Source organism: Chiloscyllium plagiosum, unplaced genomic scaffold (genome assembly GCF_037043375.1).
Source record: "Chiloscyllium plagiosum isolate Xiang-an unplaced genomic scaffold, Cpla_swu_hap1 HiC_scaffold_5, whole genome shotgun sequence".
Lineage (NCBI taxonomy): Eukaryota > Metazoa > Chordata > Chondrichthyes > Orectolobiformes > Hemiscylliidae > Chiloscyllium > Chiloscyllium plagiosum.
The window spans coordinates 48,942,209-48,957,719 of NW_028270143.1; the positions used below are offsets into that span (position 1 = coordinate 48,942,209).

A 15,511-nucleotide genomic window follows, 5' to 3' on the forward strand; every position below is an offset into this window, starting at 1 on the left:
ACTTTGTGTCTGACATCCAGTTAAAATGAGTAGAAATTTTGTCAAGCTAGTTGGAAAGATCAAAGCCATTTTCATAGGGTCATAGAGTCATAGGAAATATAAGGTAGAGTTGTACAGTACAGAAACCACCCCTTGGTGAAACTCGTCGATGCCAACCAGATATCCTAAATTAAACTAGTCCCATTTGCCAGCATTTGGCCTGTATCCATTTCAACCCTTCCTATTCATTTACCCATCCCATAGAGATGTACAGCACGGAAACAGACCTGTCAATCCAACACATTATGCCGACCAGATATCCTAACTCAATCTAATCCCATTTGCCAGCACTTGGTCCATAACCCTCTAAACCCTTCTTATTCATATACCCATCCAGATGCCTTTTAAATGTTGTCATTGTACCAGTCTCCACCACTTCCTCTAGCAGCTCATTCCACGCACATCACACTCTGTGTGAAAAAGTTACCCCTTACGTCCCTTTTAAATTTTTCCCCTCTCACCATAAACCTATGCCTTCTAGTTCTGGATTCCCCACTCCAGGGAAAAGACCTTGTCTATTTACCCTATCCATGCCCCTCATGATTTTAGAAATCTCTATAAGGCCACCTGTCAGCCTCTGACATTCCAGAGAAAACAGTCCCGGCCTCTCCCTTTAGCTCAAATCCTCCAACATCCTTGTAAATCTTTTCTGAACCCTTTCAAGTTTTACAACATCCTTCCTATTGGAGGTAGAACAGAATTTCACACAACATTCCAAAAGGGCCTAACCAATGTCCTGTATAGATGCAACATGACCTCCCAACCCATATACTCAATGCTCTATCCAATAAAAGAAAGCATACCAAACGGCTTCTTCATTATCCTATCTACCTGTGACTCCACTTTCAAGGAACTACGAACCTGCAATCTAAGGTCTCTTTGTTCAGCAACAGCCCCCCAGGACCTTACCAGTAAGTGTTTAAGACTTGCTCTGATTTGCCTTTCCAAAGTGCAGCACCTCACATGTTTCTAAATTAAACATCATCTGCCACTCCTCAGACCATTGGCCCATCTGATCAAGATCCTGTTGTACTCTGAGGTAACCTTCTTCATGCAATATATTCTGTTTTCTAGTCACCAACTCTATCCATTCCCTGGCAATTGTTTGAAGCTGAATCAAACTGTAACTTTGGTGTCATATTTGCCTCTGAGATTACCATCTGCCACCATGATGAAGACCACCTATTTTGACCTCAGTGACATTGCCTGACCCCATCCTGTCCCAGATAACAAGACCACAAGACCAGATAATCTACAGTTGAAACCTTCTCCATCTCACTGTTAATTATCATTCTGATTATTCCATCATTTTTCTGGTCAGTCTTTCACATTTCAACCTTCCATGATCTTGAATCATCCTAATCTCCATTATTTGTATCCTTAGATGTACTCAGTCCCTTTTTCCTATCAGCCTTCTTCTTACTGACCATCATTGGCTCCTGCTGAAGTAATACTACAAATTTAAAATTACCAACCTGTAAATTCCAGGGGGCTTGCATTTAAGGTGAGAGAGGGAAAGTTCAAAGGAGATGTAAGGGGCAAGGTTTTGACACAGAACGTGGTAGGTGTCTGGAACACACTGTCAGGGCTGGTGGTGGAGGCAGAAACATTAGCGGCATTTATAAAGGACTTTTATATAAACACGTGAAACATAAGAAATGGGGGGATATGGATCAAGGGCAGGCAAAAGGGATTTGTTTCATTTGGCGTCACGTTCTGCCCAACATTGTGGGCCGAAGGGTCTGTTCCTGTGCTGTATCATTCTACGTTCTATGTTCTTTGTAAATTACTAAATCTCCTTATCCCTGTAAGTGCCTGTAGCTTTACAATTCCAGCTCTGAAATAGCTACACTGCTCTTAATTTTGATCTTTTGGTGTCTGTCTATTTGTAACCTGAGATCCAGGTTCAAAGGCTTCCCTTTCTGATCCTGCATTGCTCCCTCTGGTGTTCCACAGGATTGAGCCTCGGTTCTCTCTTATTTCTCAATGACATGCTACTCTCTGGGGCATTCACCAAAAGAAAGCAGATTTAGTTTTTATACGAACACTGTCAAATTACACTTTACTGTCTCAGAAGGAAAAAATCTTGAAAAGTTGCAAATGGCACAAATGAAAACAGAAAGTGCAACAAAAACTCAACAGATCTAGCAGCATCTGTGGTGAGGCAAATCTGTTGTGGCTTAACATTTCATGTCCAATATGACTGTTCTTCAGGACTGAGGGGGCCGGGAAAAATCAAAGATACATGCTGTTGACAAAGGGGAAAGGATGAGCAAGTGGTACAGATGATAAAGTTGTCTCCAGCAAATATCATTGGGGTTGGTTATGATAGTAAAAGAGCAATACAGATGAAAATACTGACAGTCCCTGGTTATGAATGTGTTCCATTCCTGAATCTGTTCGCAAGTCAATTTGTATGCACCCTGTAATGCAGTACAGGAAATACAAAGCAGCTGTTCCTAAGTACAGGACATGTTTGTATGTTGGTATACTTAAAAGTACACCTGTGTTTGAGATCGCTTTTGCAAGTATGAGTGTGCAATAAGTCAGACATGCATATTGTTCATTGTGTGTGTGTGTGTGTGTATAGTATCCAAATACAGGACAGAGATTATCATGGTCTGAAGCTGTTGTACTCAATGGGGGTATGTAGAACATTCTCATCTGATACCTCCATATTCTAATCATTCCAACATTCTCGTGGTCAGCTTCTGACGGTCTAAGCTTCATAGGTTTAAGGTCATTCAAATTTGTTATATGTGTCTTTAGATGCACTAAGTCCCTTTCACCTATCAATATTGTTTTTGCTGAACAACATTTGGCTCCACTTAGGCATTGCCTCAATGTTAAGATTCTGTCCTTGTTTTTGAATCTCTCTGTGGCATTGCTTCACCCCAACTATACAATTGCGACAACCCCCCATGGTGTCCACACTTTTTTAATTTTGGTCTTTTGACAATTGCTAATTTTAATTATTTTCTCATTCAGGTTGATGCTTTCAGCTGCCGAGGCCATAATCCCAGGAATTCAATTTTCTCATCAGCCCTAAAATTTCTTTATATTGTTTGGTGTCAAATGTTGCTTTATAATGCTCCTTGAAATGTTTTATTTCAGTAAAGGGACTGTATAAATGCAATTTTTTTGTTAGAAATATTATCAGATATTCAGCAATGCTTTTTGACTTGGCAGGTCTATACTGTAACCGAACCTGGGATGGATGGCTATGCTGGGATGATACACCAGCTGGAACCCTCAGCATGCAGAACTGCCCCAATCATTTTAATGATTTTGATGAAACTGGTAAGTGAGTTGTATCTTTGCCTCCTTTTATAACTCTTGAGGATGTTACTGCTGTAGTATCCTCGTAAAGCAACTTAATATTGATGATGAAAGTAAGCCTGACATCTTACTGAGTTGCTTAGCGTGGGTTTAAGGAACATGCACCAGCATCATGCAGTGTAAACACTCACTGAGTGTTGCTGATATGACACCAGCTCTGCCCTTTTCAACCTGAGCACTCCAGTTAATACCTTCTCTTAATGGCACACAGCTCTGCATGTGCTCGGCAGGATGCACTTCACTAGAGCTTTTCAAAGGGCTCACAATGGGGCCTAATTGCTGATGAATCTTTACCAATGCTGCAGGAGGTTAGTGAAGTCAGTGGGTGTCTGAGAGTGAGCGAGTGAGAATCATAAAACTGAGAATGAGTTACCCACATGTGCACGTACACATGTCTGCACATAAGCGTGCACAGATTGAAAGGCAACCTGATTCTCATTCAAATATTAATTCCACTGAGCATGCACCACAAGGTTACCTCAGAGTACAACAGGATCTTGATCAGATGGGCCAATGGTCTGAGGAGTGGCAGATGATGTTTAATTTAGAAACATGTGAGGTGCTGCACTTTGGAAAGGCAAATCAGAGCAAGTCTTAAGTTACAAATAGACAGACACCAAAAGAAGCTAAGCAAATTTGGTGTTAAGTAAATATAATTTCTAAGTTTGGCTCCAATACCTGCCCCTGCCACTACCCTTTCCTGACATGAGTTGGTCAGGAGTTGGTTTTTCAGTCGTAAGAGATTGGTTAGCGAGAAAGCAGGCTACACCACCAGTGCTTCATCTGGAGGCTCATTGAAAATGTATAGTGGTGAAACATCTGAAAACAAAACTTCCATCTCAGCGAGCAAACCTACATCCAAGAATGGTTACATTGGTAAAGCTTGCAATAGAGTCTAGAGGCAAATAAGAGGTTTGTGCATAAGGTGGCTTGGATTGGTGTTGTAGAGATGGTAAGTGTGTGTGGAAAACATTCAATATTTTGACCTTGTTGGAGAGGAATTTTAAAATGTCCTAAGTCCTGCGTTCAGCAGCACAAATCAATCTTTATTCTGAGCTCGTTACCACGCAGCTGGGAGGAGGTCGCTGCAGACAGATTCCAAGACTCTGCCCCTCTCCCAATAAAGTACAGAATATTTACACACTCTACATTACAATGATTACATGCAATATTAACATCAGCACTAGCCACCTCCCCTCTGACCATTATGCTCCTCCCCAGATATTTGTCAGCTGTATCACTACTGAGTGGGTGCTGTTTGGTACCTTGTGAAGCTCTGATTACTTATTTACACAAGGTCATAATGACTAAGTAATGTTTTGCAATTGCCCCTTACAATGCTATCTGTTTTCCAGTGTCCTTTACTCTGTGTTATACATCATTTGGTCCTTGCTGTTTATACCAGTCATCCTTTAATCCCCCCTGCTGACAGGATGGGGGCTTCTCTCTACTATCTATAACAATTTGTCTAAAGGATGTTTGTTGCACTTATAATTTCTGTATACCTACATGTATAATATTTAATGGGAATTAATTAAGCCTTTGGTTATGGTGGGATCAGATTTTCCCTTCTACTCTTCACTAAATAACAAGTTTGCACTTTCCCACTAACATTTCTATGAGGCACCTCATTATCTTATTTGGTTGCTATGAGCATGAAGACCATGATTCTGACTGTGGAAATTGCTGCCTTAACTCACAATTCTCTTCACTCATGGGCAACTCCAGCAGACCTCAACCTGCCGATGCTTTTGCTGGTGTAATTCTCTGTCGCAGAAAGCAGTTGAGGCCAAGCATTGAAAGGTTTCAAGACTGCACGCTATACTCTGGTGTGTTCTCACCAAGGCCCTGTACAGCTGCATCAAGGCATCCTGCTCAAATCCTCTCGCTATGAAGGCCAATATGCCATTTGCTTTCTTTACCGCCTGTATGTTTACTTTCAGAGATTGGTGTACAAGGACACTCTAGCCTCATTGCAACTCCCCCTTTCCCAGTCCATTGTCATTCAGATAATAATCGACCTGCCCGATTTTGGTACCAAAGTAGATAACTTTACATTTATTCATATTATACTTCATCTGCCATGCATGTCCCACTCACTCAATTTGTCCAAATCACACTACAGCATCTCTGCATCCTCTCTGCAGATCACTCTCCCACTCGACTTTGTATCATCTGCAAATTTGGGAAACATTACATTCAGTTCCCTCATCTAAATAGTAATGAATATTGTGAGGCGCTGAGGTCTAAGAACTGATCCTTATGGTCACTGGTGGGTAATTAGTGTAAGTAACTGTGTTCATTAAATGCAACTGACTGTTTAAGATACAGTTGGCATTCATGTTCTTTGATAGTTGTGTTAAATAATTAAAATGTCTAAATAAAAACATTAAAATGTTTTAGTTTTAAAATGTAGATCTTGTTTATGGTAAATATATCAGTTTATACATTCCTTAAAAAAAGCATCTTATTGATCCCTACCAAAATCATAAAAACTGTCAGAAACATATTATTAACTGTGAGTCAAGGGGAAAGAGAAAGAACTCAGGTTTGAAAGGAGGAGAAAAATAACACTATTCAGCTAGCTTTTGCAAAAGTAAAGGCTAAACACGTATTTTGAATTAAAAAGAAACACAATTTAATATAAAAACGGTCTTCTCAATTTCTACCCAAGGTCACCCTAAACAATTAGCAGTGCTATAGCAACCTCTATAGATCACTCGCTCCTGTGCTCTATAATCTACCCTAGTTACTGATCCCTCAAGCCCTAACTTCTTAGTGTTGTGTTTTAACCCCTCCATGCGCTCACCTCTTCATTATATTTTCCATCCCTACACTGACCTGAACATCAGAATTGCTCCAACTCTGAGATATTTTGCATTTTATCCACATTATTGCAACTAAGGTTAAAAAAAATCTCTTGATCCTATAAATTAGATTTTGCATCCTAAACCTCTTTTCCTCCCAAGTCTGTCTCTTTCTTTACATCCAATTCTTTATCCAATCTGTTCGACATTCTTATCAATATCACCATTCTGAGGAAGGGTCACTCGACCCAAAATGTTGACTCTGATTTCTCTCCACAGATGCTATCAGAGCTGCTGAGCTTTTTCAGCAATTTCTCTTATCGTTTCTGATTGACAGCATCCGCAGCTCTTCTGGTTTTTCTTGATATTACCTTGTTTGGCTTGACTCTGATCACTGACTGATTATATTCTTGTGAAGCATCTCTGGAATTTCTTTCTATGTTAACCACAAAAATGCAAATTGTTCCTGAGAACTTATCGATGAAATCAAAAAATCCCTCATGCTTCCAGACTGAGATTTCCAGCGTACTGACTGTAGTTGCTGAACGGAGGTGGATCCTACTGAACGAAATCATTACCTTTTTTTTGAAAGAATGGTTGAAATAACATTGGAATGCATTGCTAAACTGCAGCAGAAGGCCTATGTTGCATAATATTCCAATTAGCTCTTCGTGGAGTTGAGTGCCTAAATATGTCACACTTCTGAGAAAATCTATTATATATCTATGCTAATTTAGTTCATGAAATTTCGATATCTATGGTGGTTTACTGTGTGTGATGTTGCAGTTAATGATCATGGCTTCCATTTTCCCTGCTGCAGAATTGCTGATAAAGCTATGTGAATTTGTATTACTTTATTTATCCAGGCAAATAGGATCTGAACTGGCTTGGAAAAAGAAAAAGAATCCTGTTTATTGCTGCACAAATATAAATACAGAAAATGTTGAATAACTAAGGTGAATAAAACACATTTTTTAATAATATCCCAAAGAGCACAATATTCAATTTTCCAGTCAGCACTATTTCACTTTATAAAATCAGATATCCTTCGGTTTCTTCCTGCTATAAATACCACCACTCTCCAATAGCAAGTTACGAGTTGTCAGTATTTTCCTTTCTACCATCATTTCCTTTTTTTGATGAAAAACATCTCTTCATACCAGAAGAACAATTTTCTAAAAGAGAACAAAATGCAATTAAATAGCAAGAGGACAGTTAAAAGAAGGGTGGGCTCAATTAGGACCATCCTTGTGAAGACAGAAGCCGTAATTAAGGCACTAAGGTAACACTGCATGTGTCTTTGCTGGAGAAGACGATTCTGCCAATGCAACAATGAAGGAATTAGAAGCAATAATGGATCAGATACCAATTATTTTATTGTGTGTCTGGGTCTAACTCTAAATAATCTCCAAGGCACTGTCTCTTGAGTCCATGGCACTTTCTGAAATTCTGTAAAACTCATTATTTACAGTTTAGCACATACACATACGTTCTCTCAAGACACTAGTTCTGTGTATATAAGAATGTGACACTGACATCATGAAATTATTATACATTATCATCATTACACATTCAACTGATCTCTCATTAATCTACATCCCCCTCTGAAGTCTTTAACACCTTAGTGAACAACTTCTTCCAATGCTCCTCCCTCCACCACCAAATCTCATAATTCACAGGGTTAGTCTTCATAGTGCAGTGACCAATCTCCTTGATCAGACTTAGTCTCATTCTGAGACCTGTGATACTTTGCTCTCTTCCATCCTTGGATTGTAGAGGTTTGTTATGCTTATTCTTTTGAAAAATGGTTCCATAGTTCTACTGGTTTCCGACACAATATTATCGAAGCATTACGATTTCACCTTATTATCCCTTGGTCTGTTTCAATCTAATACAGTCTCAGTTGTTGCATTTTTCTATGGCTATTCTTTCTCTCCATTTTTTTGATTCCAAATCTATGTTTATGGTTAAATTTATTTATTTACATTTCCAGTCTGTTTGTTGTTTTTTACACCTGTTCATTCTGACATGTAGGCTTGACCTCTTCTATAAAGCCTGAATTGACTTTCTCTGTTTCACTTATTGATATCCATGACAATGCATCTGTTGTCATTTGGTGCTTATCCAAATATATTCATATATCCATATATTCAGCCATGCCTCACTGACATCAATCTAAAACATTGAGTCCTGAGCAGTATCCTAGTTATTGTTTTTATTCAGAAGAGAAACCAATGGTTTATGGTTTGGTTCTATTTTAAACTGGGAGTTCAATACTTAATCGATTTTTTTCTTTCCATGCCCATGTTGTTGTTAAATCCTCATTTTCAACTGTTACAATTGTTAAAGCAAGTGATCCAAATGCATGGTAGATTGGTGCACACTTTCCTGTTGTTTTCACCTAAGAGTCCTGCCCCAAAACCCTAAGCACCCCCCATAACACAATCCCAATCCCTTTGAAGATGTGTCTGCTTTCACTATGGATGGTAGATGCAGATTACAGTTTTCAAAGTGTTCTGAAAAGATCAGGAGTTACTTGATTTTGTAAAATGCATTTTCTAATTTTTTGATAATTATAAAACCATTGTTCACCCTAGCATAATAGCTATCTGAAAGACTTATCTACTTTTAAGTTTGACAAAACAATTTCTCACTTGGTTTTTCATCACAAGAAATCATTGCAGCTCCATAATTCTCCTTAGCAGTGGAAATTCTTTGTTGACTTTTGTTTTACTGTGATTTCAATGACTGGATTATGTGTCCAAGAAATGTTATTCTCCATTGTGCAAACTTACCATTCTTTCAATGTGAGATATACATTCTGAAATATTTTGATGAGTGATGACTGTTCTAATTCTTCGGTCATATTCTTCTTTTGTGGATTGATGTATTAGTTTGTTGACAATATTAGCTCTGCATTGCCTTCCAATGTTCTTTGAAACATTTCTGGTGCAGATGCTATTCCAAGTGTAACCTATTAAAGTAATATTACCTGGAAAGTGTGTAACTAAGCTTTCCTCCTGTTGCATCATTGAGGGCTGCTGCAACTTAATCTTTTGAAACCATTTAAATTATTCGGATAACACTTAGATGTAACTGTACTTTCAACTTTCAGTTCCTTAATATCCCCTTTTGCTTTCAATTTGACAATCCTGAATTCACTGATTTCTTCTACAATTTGATTTTTAAATTTAGATTTGACAGATTTCTCATGTTCTTTCATTTTAATGCACAGGAATGATGCATTTTTAAAAAAAATCTATCCCACTGTGTGACAGTTATGTCTTTACACTCCACACATTGACCAGAAAGTCTGTCTGTGTGTTTCCCTTCACTTCTCTAACACTTTGACGTGTCACTTGGCATGCTTTTCTCCATTTTGGCTGGCTGGGCATTTCACTGCATCCTAAGCATGGTTCACCGCAATTGATACTTTATATACAATTTTACTTCCCCTCAAACAAAACCTTATTCTGCCTCTAAAGTTTAGTTTGTCTCACATTGGCTAATGCTTTCTCTAGCATTAAATCCTCACTGGTTTGATAGAGTCATCTGAAACACACATCACCATCAGGTTGTGATTTAATTCTGACTTCAGTCCTTCATGTGTGAAATTCTTTGCTGGACTGGGAAAATTAGTGAACAAATCCATGCTTTCCTGAGGACTCTATTATTCTCTGATTAAATTTTACATCCTTCAGTGTTAAACTTGCCCTCATGCTGAAGTGCATATCAAATGCCCTCAACACTTCTTCATATGACTCTGAATTTTTATTAATGTCCTCTGAAGTAATTGGAACAAGATCAGCCAAGTGGGTCTCATAGAATATGAGTTCCCTGATTGGAGCTATTAACCTGGTCCAATTAGGGAGCCTTGGCTGACAGATATAAGCAAGAGTATCAGAGGTTCTCACTCTAGAAGCCAGCTCCATGCTAACTGGGTCAGTGACATGTACTCTGCATGTGTAAATAAATGGTGACATGGTGATGGGATACTGGCCTTCGTGGAATTATTTCACCTTCTATGGCAACTACATCATGATTGTTCCCATAGCATACAGTAACGCACTGACCTGGACTGTTCAGCCTCTTTAGCTGAAGCCGGGGGCTATTCAATAAAATTGTAATTCTCTCAAACCTTCCACGCCTGAGTCTGGGGATATTAGTCATTAGCCTGCAATAGCTGTAAGAGTGATAAATTAGTCTCCATGACTTGACTGAGCACTGGAGCTGCTCCTTTGACTCTGGCTGTGTTTGTTGTGCAATATGGCTCCAGTCTGTTTCTCAGTCTTCTCCTGCACCTGCAACATCCCCCGATTTCTTGCTGAGTCTTGAAAAATGTCTCTGTGCTTCTTGAACCACTTAATTGTTGACTACAGTTGTTGATTTTGGTTGCTTTTGGAATGTTTTTGTGTTTTATTGTGGGTATGGGGTTATTCTAATCAGGGTCCCAAGCACTGCTTCTTGAGTCCGTGGTACTTTCTGTAAAAAATTTGTGTGCAAGAATCTGTACCCAGGTACTTTTGTAGCTACGATGATGCTGTAAGTGGTAACTTGTGAACTTTTCACTGTATTCACTGGAGTACATATGACAATAAACCTAATTCTAAGAATTCTAAGAACTCTTTATTTACAGTTGAAATAGATACACATACTACTTCAAAACTCAAGTGCAGATTTTGCTTCTTTCTAGTTCTTTCTGCATATAATCATATAGTACTAACATTATTATAACATCAACACACAGCACATCACCACACATTCTTATATATCGTTACATTATATTACTCTGCAACATGAATAAGAAGGAAGAAATTAAAATTTTGGTTGTCCGCAAAAAGAAAGTGATCTAGTCTGAATGGGACACATTTGAAGTTACTGAGGGGCGGAAGATTGAATTTTTGATGGCACTGGCCACAATTTTCTAATTCTCATTAGATAGTAGGAGAAACCTAATGGTTATGCTTTTAAAGGTGGTGGGTGCCTTTACAGTTGTGTTTCTATTTAAATAAAGAGCAAAGTGCTAAATCTTCAAATATACATCAACCAGTCCAACATCAGTCATAGGAAAACCTTTGAGGACAATAATCTGGACCAAAATCAATTGACATATGGCAAGGTGGAAGCTCATAATTGAAGGTCACCATAGACTTGTTCAAGGCAAAATGGATTTGACAAAATTAATTCTGTTCTTTGCTGAAGTAACAATGATGATTATTGAGAGCAGAGGAGAAAATGTTGTGCAAATGGATTGCCAAAACATTTTTGAAAATGTGCCATGTAATATGTCTATTAGCAAAATTAAAGCCTAATGAATTAAATCTAGAAGAGCAGCTTGGATGTAAGATTTCTTGACTACAGAGAAAACAGGAAGTAGTGGTGAACAGTTGCTTCTCAGTCTGAAGGCAAGTGTTCATTGGTACTGTGCACGAGTCAGTATTAACACTTCTGTACTTCCTGATATAAACTCACAACATCACCAGCAGAACCACTCTGAGCAAGTGTTCACTGCCAAAGTTCCTTCTAAACAAAGGCTGAAATAAACATGAATCTTCAAAATGTCTCTTCATTGGTCTATTTACAGGGCTAAAATTAAGCTACAGGTAATTATTCTCCTCTTTATTTATTCATAATAAGATCTAGGAATTGTACAGTTTGACTGATATATAAAACAGTGAAAAGAAGATCCTGAAGTTTTCAGTGGAAGTGACAATACCTGTATATTGTCAACAGCGGCAACTAGAAATATCTGTAAGAGAAACAATAGAAAATCGTGTAAATTTATAGAGATGAGATTATTTCAGCCCAGCGTCAATCTCCAAATACTATTCAGCTGAACTAAGTTTGCAAAGTGTAAAATTTGGTAGAGCTGAAAAAAATTCCCTTACATACTGAAGTTCTGTTTGGGTAAAAATAAAGTCCGTTCCTAGTTGTAAAGCCTCAAGCCAATGCAAATGTTATCTCATCCCTTAATTTAAAGTTGGGTCATATAACTTCTCTAATCATTCAAGTTGCAGCTTCAAATTCACATTTCTTAAAATATTTACATTGCTAAATTCAAATAATTTGATAATTCTATTTTGTTTACAGTTTGAGATTATCAGGAGAAGGTTGCATGTTCTACATTTTCTTAGCTTCTGTTTGTTTGTAAAACGGTTTATTTTTTTTTCAGAAAAGGCTACAAAATACTGTGATGAAGCTGGGAACTGGTTCAAGCATCCAGAAACCAATCGAACTTGGTCCAACTATACATTTTGTAATAAATTCACAGATTATAAAATAAAGGTACGATCCTACTATATACAGCAAAATCCTCACCACTGTCAGCGTGCTATATTCTCAGATTCCAATGTTGCCAGCATGGTATTTGTTGTGGTCACAGCCTGTGTAATCATCTGGAAAGCCATGGGTAAAATTCCCTGCCACCAATTCAACTAGCTGGTATTAGGTTAAGTTACTGCTACTAAGTGAAGAAGAATATTCACATCAAGTCTTTGGCAGAAGTTAAACTCAGTGTTGATAAACAAAATAGGTTTATTACATCATATTTAATAGTTGGTTACATTATATCTGAAATACACTAGAGTCCTTTGTAACTCAGGTTATTGTTATGTGTTAGAACACATTACTGCTGCTGAGTTATTCTGGTACACAACTTAGGAACAATTTGTTTGCCCCTCCCAGGAACAGTTCTTGATATCCTGATAGATGAAACTTATATCATTATTCAGTTAAATTTTCAGACACTAACTGCCTTATATATGATCACCTTCATCACCAACTCACCCTCCCACCAAAGTGTTTTTTTCCTTCACACAATATTTCAAATATGGTAAATTAGATTCACCACTATTCTCTGGCTGCCAAGTCTCTGATGCTATAACAACAGTCAAGCTGGATGTTTGACTAATGTCTAAATCCAACACTTGTTCGATTAAAATGTGGACCATTATCAGGTATAACCACGTCTGAGGTTACAAGTGTGGTAATTATTTAATGAAGGATGTTGATGATTGTATCCATGTTGATGGAGTATACTTTCTTTACTTTGGTCTGTCAACAAAAGTAGTTCGTCATTAGTAGATAAGAGTATCATTCAAACACAAACAGGTCAGTCCGTATCTGTTTCAATGTTCTAGTAGGAAAGGTAATGGAAATCAATAGAGTTCCTTTCTTTCAGGACTTTATATGACACATGTTTGACAATCATTTCTAATATCTTCTATCTGTTTACTGATTCTATCCACCTAACTGGAGTTCAAGCTCCAGATCGATATTTGGTCACACCCACTTGTTTTTGATGTATCTTGATGAGGATATATGGTTCTTAAATCAGGAGGGTTGCCTTTGTCAACAGTCGTGAAATAAAAACAGAAATTGCTGGAAAAGCTCAGCAGGTTTGGCATCTGTCGAGAGAAATCAGAGTTTAACCCTTCAGTTAAATGATCCTTCCTCAGAGCAATAATGAAATGTTGTTTGCATTCAAAATGGATATTCATCATTAAGCCACTAGGTTTGTTTATTGGTAATCCTTCGATAATATACTGACATGTAGCAAGACATTAGGGATACCTTTTCTGCTTCCCTCTGAAGTGAAGTATTGTTTGTGTTGCTGGCCCCAATATTTTGTTGCTTGAATTGTGTTTATTGACAAGTTCTTTATCATCTCACAGATCTTTAGATCTCATGGAATACAGGGAGAAATAGCCATTTGGATACAAAAACTAGCTCAAGGATAGAAGACAGAAGGTGGTGATGGAGGGTTGTTTTTCGGACTGAAGGCCTGTGACCAGTGGAGTGCCACAAGGATTGGTGCTGGGTCCATACTTTTCATCATTTATATAAATGATTTGGATGTGAGCATAAGAGGTATAGTTAGTAAGTTTGTACATAACACCAAACTTGGAGGTTTACTGGACAGCGAAGAAAGTTACCTCAGATTACAACAGGATCTTGATCAGATGGGCCAATGGGCTGAGAATTGGCAGATGGAGTTTAATTTAGTTTAATGCGAGGTGCTGCACTTTGGGAAAGCAAATCTTAGCAGAACTTATACACTTAATGGTAAGGTCCTAGGGAGTGTTGCTGAACAATGAGATCTTGGAATGCAGCTTCATATATCCTTGAAAGTGGAGTCGCAGGTAGATAGGATAGTGAAGATGGTGTTCGGTATGCTTGCCTTTATTGGTCAGAATGTTGTCAGAGTTGGGAGGTCATGTTGAGGCTGTAAAGGACATTGGTTAGACCACTGTTAGAATATTGCGTTCAATTCTGGTCTTCTTCCTATCAGAAAGATGTTGTGAAACTTGAAAGGTTTCAGAAAAGATTTACAAGGATGTTGCCAGGCTTGTAGGATTTGAGCTACGGTGAGAGGCTGAACAGGCTGGTACTGTTTCCCTGGAGCGTCGGAGGCTGAGGAGTGACCTTATAGAGATTCACAAAATTATGAGGGGCATGGATAGGATAAATAGACAAAGTCTTTTCTCTGGGTTGGGGGAGTCCAGAACTAGAGGCCATAGGTTTAGGGTGGGAGGGGAAAGATATAAAAGGGACCTAAGCGGTAACTTTTTCACGCAGACGGTGGTATGTGAATGGAATGAGCTGCCAGAGGAAGTGGTGGAGGCTAGTACAATTGCAACATTTAAAAGGCATTTGGATGGGTATATGAATAGGAAGGGTTTGGAGGGATATGGGCCATGTGTTGGCAGGTGGGACTAGATTGGGTTGGGATATCTGGTCGGCATGGACGGGTTGGACCGAAGGGTCTGTTTCAGTGCTGTACATCTCTATGACTCTATGACTTTCTGGTAGACATTTGTCAGCAGTCACTATGTAGAGAGTTTCCACTGATATTTGTAATTTCATTTGCATGTATTTGTTCTCATATGCAAATCTCTTGAAACAAAGACAAAGATTGTATTCAAGGAAGAATTTGTTTGGTCAAATCTTGTTCATCTCACAGTGAGACCAATAGCTTACCATCGGTCTCTGTAAGACCAATGAGACCCAGGATGTTATCTGCAAATTTCCTGCAGGCTGTCATAACCATGAGGCTTTTTTTAAATAACTGCATATTTGGATGGATAATATATTGGTTTTCTGCAGTATGCCAGCTGCTCTTGGCAGACAACTACTCCAATACATGTGGCGAAGGCATCCACAGGATAAGAGTCAAGAATTATGGATTATATTGAGCCAAGATATCTACATAAGTTATCATGACTTTGACCTCATGTTGTGTGTCCTAATACCATTCTTGAGCCTTTTTGAGTCAGTTCTCAAGGGTTTTGACATAGTTCCCAAGTGAGATAAGTTTTTTTTTATTC

General features: G+C 38.4%; 1 protein-coding gene across 2 annotated transcripts in view; it reads left to right on the plus strand.

Annotated features, from left to right (window-relative positions):
* The window catches only part of calcr (calcitonin receptor), a 277,357-nt gene that overhangs the window by 147,016 nt on the left and 114,830 nt on the right, over positions 1-15,511 (plus strand). For both annotated transcript variants that reach the window (XM_087987149.1, XM_087987150.1), the window contains exons 7-8: positions 3,229-3,339; positions 12,358-12,470. In XM_087987149.1, the coding sequence (XP_087843275.1) occupies positions 3,229-3,339; positions 12,358-12,470 (224 nt within the window). The remainder of the gene's footprint in view (positions 1-3,228; positions 3,340-12,357; positions 12,471-15,511) is intronic.